Source organism: Babylonia areolata, chromosome 1 (assembly GCF_041734735.1).
Source record: "Babylonia areolata isolate BAREFJ2019XMU chromosome 1, ASM4173473v1, whole genome shotgun sequence".
Classification (NCBI taxonomy): domain Eukaryota; kingdom Metazoa; phylum Mollusca; class Gastropoda; order Neogastropoda; family Buccinidae; genus Babylonia; species Babylonia areolata.
This window is the reverse complement of record NC_134876.1, coordinates 63,176,809-63,184,308: the sequence shown is the minus strand read 5'-3', so window position 1 is coordinate 63,184,308 and position 7,500 is coordinate 63,176,809. Positions and strand designations below refer to the sequence as shown.

At 46.2% G+C, this 7,500-nt stretch overlaps 1 protein-coding gene across 2 annotated transcripts in view; it reads left to right on the top strand.

Annotated features, from left to right (window-relative positions):
- LOC143285272 (ras-GEF domain-containing family member 1B-like) overlaps positions 1–7,500 on the top strand; it is a 199,214-nt gene that overhangs the window by 32,549 nt on the left and 159,165 nt on the right. For both annotated transcript variants that reach the window (XM_076592538.1, XM_076592533.1), the window contains exon 3: positions 2,908–3,003. In XM_076592538.1, coding sequence (XP_076448653.1) covers positions 2,908–3,003 — 96 coding nt within the window. The remainder of the gene's footprint in view (positions 1–2,907; positions 3,004–7,500) is intronic.

Below are 7,500 nucleotides of genomic sequence, written 5' to 3'. Positions count from 1 at the left end.
GTCTGTCTGCCTGTCTCATATCTATCTGTCTGCCTGTCTGTCTCATGTCTGTCTGTCTGCCTGTCTCATGTCTGTCTGCCTGCCTGCCTGCCTGCCTGCCTGTCTGTCTGTCTGCCTGTCTGTCTGTCTGTCTGTCTGTCTGCCTGTCTGCCTGCCTGTCTACATATCTATCTGTCTGCCTGCCTGTCTCATGTCTGTCTGCCTGCCTGTCTCATGTCTGTCTGTCTGCCTGCCTGCCTGTCTGCATATCTATCTGTCTGCCTGCCTGTCTCATGTCTGTCTGTCTGCCTGCCTGTCTCATGTCTGTCTGTCTGCCTGCCTGTCTGCATATCTGTCTGTCTGCCTGCCTGCATGTCTGTTTGCCTGCCTGTTTGTCTGCTAGCTTCAGTGCTTACTTTCTCTATCTCTGTCTGTCTCTGTCTCTCTCCCCCTCCCTCCCGGCCCATCCAGTCCCTTCTTTGTCCCCTATGTCCATGTATGTGCCTAGTGTGCGCGTACAATGGTGTTACATGTACAAACACGTGCGTGTCATTTGTTTTTGTCTGACGTCTACAAATCTTTGATAAAAATGCAGAATATCAATGTGTCAAGTCAGGTGTCACACACACACACACACACACACACACACACACACACACACACGCACAACTGTTAAAGGGCCAATGAATAGATACTACATCTACTAGGACAGTAGGATTCCTCCTGCACTGACTTGTTCGTTTTCAGTGCTTCCCATGGCAGTGTTTCGGAGTCGGACAGTGAACGTGTATTGGTTTGCATGTTGTCGGCCTACTGATCCGCTTTCTCCAGCTGTTGCATAGGCCCAAGAAATCATTTTCCATTTCGTCACATTCACAGCCTTATGCCAGTAACTCTCTCTCTCTGTCTCTCTTTGTCTCTGTCTGTCTGTCTGTCTGTCTCTTTCTCTCTCTCATCCGCTCTATATTGTCTCCTCTCACCCATTTTTTTCCTTAGTTCTTTACTCTCCACATGCATGCACTATATCTATCCATCTGTCTGTCTGTCTGTCTGTCTGTCTGTCTGTCTGTCTCTCTCTCTCTCTCTCTCTCTCTCTCTGTGTGTGTGTGTGTGTGTGTGTGTGTGTGTGTGTGTGTGTGTGTGTGTAAATTTGAAATACGTGCATGTTTGTCGTGAATATGATGCTGCTTGTTGTGTGTTTTCATTTCTTGTCTTTTTAGTATTTTGTTGTTGTTGGTGGTGGTGGTGTTGGTATTACCATTTACTCATTTTTTTGTGCTGGTCTCTTTTCCATTACTTTTCTTTTGACATTTTTCCCTTTTCAAGGGCTGGATAAAAAAAAAAAAGAAGCAATTATTTGATTACTCTATTACCATGCAGAAATGAAAATCCATTCATTCATTCATTCGCTCGTTATCTGTCTGTCTGTCTATCTATCTATGTCCCTCTCTCTGTCTCTTCCTCCATCTCTGTCTTTTTTCTCCTTTCTGCCGTATACTTTGCCGTGACTGAGTCTTAGCCAGCACGGATGTTCTCCTGCATGTGGTCTCAGTGAGTGATGCCGATATTGCGTTCCTTCAGTACCTCCATCTGTAGCGATGGCTTTCAGTTGGGGGGGGGGGGGGGGGGTGGGGCACTGGAAAGCAGAGACAGGAGTCACGTCACACGTTGACATTGTCCGATAACGGGAACGCCGTGAGGAGCGCGCGCACACACACACACACACAGCGACACAGAGGAACGCACACTCACAAGGGAGACGATTCATTTCGTCGAAGAGCCCCTTTCCTTTGCATTGTGAACACAAGGTTTGCCTCCCTTGTATAAAGTCAACGCCAAGGAATCAACAGACCGCATTCCTGTCCTGTCTCCTTGTTTCCCCGACCTCGAGCTCTTGAGGGACACGGACACACACACACACACACACACACACACACACACACACACACACACACACACACACACACACTCTGACACACACACACTCTGACACACACACACACACATACACACACACACGCGCGCGCGCGCGCGCACTCACACACACGCACGCACGCACCACATACACACGCGCGCGCGCGCGAGCGGGTGTGCACACACATAGTGCCACCCACCGACAAACAAACAGAGAGAAAAACAAAAGATAAATCCCAACAAAGGCTTGCAGAGCAGAAAACACACACACACACACACACACACACACACACGGCGCACACACACACACACACACTTGCACACGCACGCACACACACACACACGCACGCACGCACACGCCGTACACACACACACACACGCACACACACACACACGCACACGCCGTACACACACACACACACACACACTGTATGTGTGTGTGCGTGTGCGTGCGTGTGTACATGCGTGTGTACGTGCGCGCGCGCGTATGTATGTGTGTGCGTGCGTGTATGTGTGTATTATTATTCTTATTCTTCTTATTATTATGATTATTATGATTATGATTATTATTATCATCATCAGCAGCAGCAGCAGCAGCATTATTATTAGCATCATTGGTGGTGGTGGTGGTGTTGGTGTTGGTGGTGCTAGTAGTAGTAGTAGTAGTAGTAGTAGTAGTCAGTAGTCCTGCATGACTCGATCCCATGCAGCGTCTGTTGACTGACGACCTTGTGCCACAGAACTTGGTCCGTCTTCATTCCCATGACATGAGAACCCCGGCACATCTACTGACAGGTGACCTGCCAGCCTGCTCGTCCGTCGGACACGTCGGGAGAATCCAGAATCCCGGACAGTACAGTACAAGTACTAGTAGTAGTAGTAGTAGTAGTAGTAGTAGCAGTAGTAGTAGTCCGAGTAGCAGCAGTAGTGGTGGTGGTGGTGGTATCATTATCATTGTCCGTATTAACGTTGTCACATGACGTTCATAACACGTGCTGCCTGCTGTGGCCCCAGGTGACGTTACGGCTGCTGGAGGCGGAGAGAAGGAAACTGAGCGTCCTCCAGAGGGAGCTCGGGCATCAACTGACCGCTGGGCACGGCCCCCACAAGGTGTCTGCTGTCTGTTTGCTGTCTGCTGTTCTGTTGTCTGTTTGCTGTCTGTCTGCTGTCTGTTTGCTGTCTGCTGTTCTGTTGTCTGTCTGTTGTTCTGTCTGCTGTCTGTTGTTCTGTCTGCTGTCTGTTGTTCTGTCTGTTGTTCTGTCTGCTGTCTGTTGTTCTGTTGTTCTGTCTGTTGTTCTGTTGTCTGTCTGTTGTTCTGTCTGCTGTCTGTTGTTCTGTTGTTCTGTCTGTTGTTCTGTTGTCTGTCTGTTGTTCTGTCTGCTGTCTGTTGTTCTGTTGTTCTGTCTGTTGTTCTGTCTGCTGTCTGTTGTTCTGTTGTTCTGTCTGTTGTTCTGTTGTCTGTCTGTTGTCCTGTCTGTTGTTCTGTCTGCTGTCTGTTGTTCTGCTGTCTGTTGTTCTGTCTGCTGTCTGTTGTTCTGTTGTCTGTTGTTCTGCTGTCTGCTGTTCTGTTGTCTGTTGTGTTCTGCTGTCTGTTTGCTGTCTGTTGTTCTGTCTGTTGTTCTGTCTGTTGTTCTGTTGTCTGTCTGTTGTTCTGTCTGTTGTTCTGTCTGTTGTTCTGTCTGCTGTCTGTTGTTCTGTCTGTTGTTCTGTTGTTCTGTCTGCTGTCTGTTGTTCTGTCTGTTGTTCTGTCTGTTGTTCTGTCTGCTGTCTGTTGTTCTGTCTGCTGTCTGTTGTTCTGCTGTCTGTTGTTCTGTTGTCTGTCTGCTGTCTGTTGTTCTGTCTGTTGTTCTGTCTGCTGTCTGTTGTTCTGTCTGCTGTCTGTTGTCTGTCTGTTGTTTTGCTGTCTGTTGTTCTGTTTGCTGTCTGTTGTTCTGCTGTCTGTTGTTCTGTTGTCTGTTTGCTGTCTGTTGTCTGTCTGCTGTCTGTTGTTCTGTCTGCTGTCTGTTGTTCTGCTGTCTGTTGTTCTGTCTGCTGTCTGTTGTTCTGTCTGCTGTCTGTTGTTCTGTCTGTTGTTCTGTCTGCTGTCTGTTGTTCTGTCTGCTGTCTGTTGTTCTGTTGTTCTGTCTGTTGTTCTGTCTGCTGTCTGTTGTTCTGTCTGCTGTCTGTTGTTCTGTTGTTCTGTCTGTTGTTCTGTCTGTTGTTCTGTCTGCTGTCTGTTGTTCTGTCTGTTGTTCTGTCTGCTGTCTGTTGTTCTGTCTGCTGTTTGCTGTCTGTTTGCTGTTTGCTGTCTGTTGTTCTGTTTGCTGTCTGTTTGCTGTCTGTTGTTCTGCTGTCTGTTTGCTGTCTGTTGTTCTGCTGTCTGTCTGCTGTCTGTTGTTCTGCTGTCTGTTTGCTGTCTGCTGTCCTGTTGTCTGTTTGCTGTCTGTCTGCTGTCTGTTTGCTGTCTGCTGTTCTGTTGTCTGTTTGCTGTCTGCTGTCTGTTTGCTGTCTGTTGTTCTGTTGTCTGTCTGCTGTCTGTTGTTCTGTCTGCTGTCTGTTGTTCTGTTGTTCTGTCTGTTGTTCTGTTGTCTGTCTGTTGTTCTGTCTGTTGTTCTGTCTGTTGTTCTGTCTGCTGTCTGTTGTTCTGTCTGCTGTCTGTTGTTCTGCTGTCTGTTGTTCTGCTGTCTGTTGTTCTGTTTGCTGTCTGTTGTTCTGCTGTCTGTTGTTCTGTTGTCTGTTTGCTGTCTGTTGTCTGTTTGCTGTCTGTTGTTCTGTCTGCTGTCTGTTGTTCTGCTGTCTGTTGTTCTGTCTGCTGTCTGTTGTTCTGTCTGCTGTCTGTTGTTCTGTCTGTTGTTCTGTCTGCTGTCTGTTGTTCTGTTGTTCTGTCTGCTGTATGTTGTTCTGTCTGCTGTCTGTTGTTCTGTCTGCTGTCTGTTGTTCTGTTGTTCTGTCTGTTGTTCTGTCTGTTGTTCTGTCTGCTGTCTGTTGTTCTGTCTGTTGTTCTGTCTGCTGTCTGTTGTTCTGTCTGCTGTCTGTTGTTCTGTCTGTTGTTCTGTCTGCTGTCTGTTGTTCTGTTGTTCTGTCTGTTGTTCTGTCTGTTGTTCTGTCTGCTGTCTGTTGTTCTGTCTGCTGTTTGCTGTCTGTTTGCTGTATGCTGTCTGTTTGCTGTTTGCTGTCTGTTTGCTGTCTGTTGTCTGTCTGTTTGCTGTCTGCTGTTCTGCTGTCTGTTTGCTGTCTGCTGTTCTGTTGTCTGTTTGCTGTCTGCTGTCTGTCTGTTTGCTGTCTGTCTGTTTGCTGTCTGTCTGTTTGCTGTCTGTCTGTTTGCTGTCTGCTGTCTGTCTGTTTGCTGTCTGTCTGCTGTCTGTTTGCTGTCTGCTGTCTGTCTGCTGTCTGTTTGCTGTCTGTCTGCTGTCTGTTTGCTGTCTGCTGTCTGTTTGCTGTCTGCTGTCTGTCTGCTGTCTGTTTGCTGTCTGCTGTCTGTCTGCTGTCTGTTTGCTGTCTGCTGTCTGTCTGCTGTCTGTTTGCTGTCTGTCTGCTGTCTGTTTGCTGTCTGCTGTCTGTTTGCTGTCTGCTGTCTGTTTGCTGTCTGTCTGCTGTCTGTCTGCTGTCTGTTTGCTGTCTGTCTGCTGTCTGTTTGCTGTCTACTGTTTGCTGTCTGATGTCTGTTTGCTATCTGCTGTCTGTCTGCTGTCTGCTGTTTGTCTGCTGTCTGCTTGCTGTCTGATGTCTGTTTGCTGTCTGCTGTCTGTCTGCTGTCTGTTTGCTGTCTGTCTGCTGTCTGTTTGCTGTCTGTTTGCTATCTGTCTTCTGTCTGTTTGCTATCTGCTGTCTGTTTGCTGTCTGTTGTTCTGTTGTCTGCTTTCTGTTGTCTATTGTAGTCTTTACCGCCCTTCCTATTTTGTCTGAATGAATAGAATTTTGTTGTTGTTGATAGAATAGAATAAATTTTGATGGCATGAAACATAAAGGTTTATAAGACACAATTACATAGGTAACTAACTATCTAAATACACAAATGAATGAATGAATGAATGATTAACGTCATGAATTATAACAGCATTCACAAACTAAATTTTCCTGATCTTCTTTGCATGTATTCTTCATCTGCTAACATCAGCTGACTGGGAATGTTTCTTGTATGTATGTCAGTGTGTGTCTGCCGTATGTCTGTGTGTACGAGGGGGAGGAGGAGGAAGAGGGGTACGGGGGGAGGAGGAGGAGGAGGAGGCGCATCATCATTGTGTCTAATGTCCCGTCACACGTAATGGTAACTGTAGACATTTTGTTATCTTGATTAAAGTATTTATTTTCACCGTTGAATGTTATTCAAAAATAAGCAAACAAGTGAAGAAAGAGAGGAGAGGAGGGGAGAGTTGTATGGTATGTTTTTTGGGGAAATAGGATGGTTGGAGGATGGAGTCAAAAAGGTGAATATTTGAAATAGATAACTCGAAAAAAGCAATTGAACGAAACTACTTAATGGACTTCTTAAAACAGAAGTCTGTGTACGTGGTATTCTGTCTCAGTGGTTTTTGTTGGTCTGTCTCTGTCTCTTGCTTTGTCCTCAGGCTTTGTTCTTGTCTCTGTGGCCCCGATTGTCTCTCGGTGCTTTTGTCTTTGTCTCTTTGTCTGCCTGTCTAATCTTCCCCTCTTACTTTTTTTTCAATTCTCCCCTTACCTCTTTCTTTTTCCTTCTCCGTCAGTCTCGGTGTCTCTCTTGTCTTTCTCGGGTCAGTTCTTCTTCTTCTTCTTCTTCTCTCTCTCTCTCTCTCTCTCTCTCTCTCTCTCTCTCTCTCCGCTCTCGATGTCTCCATGTGTTTTGTCTGTCTCAATTTCTTTATTTATCTGTCTTCTTTATCCCCCCCCCCCCCCCCCCGCCCATCTCAGTATTATCTCTCCTTCTCCCCCTGTTCCCAACGTTCCCTTCAGGTTTATCTAAAATCTTCTCTTCGTACTTACATGACTGTAGAAACAGTAGAATGCAAGGTAATTACGTTAACATGTCGTGTGTGTGTGTGTGTGTGTGTGTGTGTGTGTGTGTGTGTGTGTGTGTGTGTGTGTGATATGTGTGTGTGTGTGTGCGTGCGTGTGTGAGTGCGTGCGTGCGTGCGTGCGTGTGTGTGTGTGTGCGTATGTGTGTGTATGTGTGTGTGTGTGTCTGTGAGAGAGAGAGAGAGAGAGACGCTTTGACATTTCATTGTTACCTGTAAGGGTCTATTGACAAGGGGGTGACGAGGGTGAATTCTTAAATCCCCTTAAGTGCAAAGCAACATTCTGCTGAACAGCGTTTCATCAACAAAAAAACAAAAAAATCTCTTCATATCACTCTCTCACAATACATTAAACAAGCGGAACAAACACACACACACACACACACACACAAAGAAACTAATCATACAAACAAACTCGACCATTCATTCTGGCTATGATATAGTTCAGTATATCAATCATATACCTTACCAAATTAACGTAAGAAAATAAAATTTACACATGGATATCCTCCTCATTTACTCTAGTATGTTCTGATCATTGTGATTATGCCTGAGAGAGAGAGAGAGAGAGTGAGAGAGAGAGAGAGAGAGAGAGAGAGAGAGTGTGTGAGACAGACACGGCTAGGGATAGGATGAT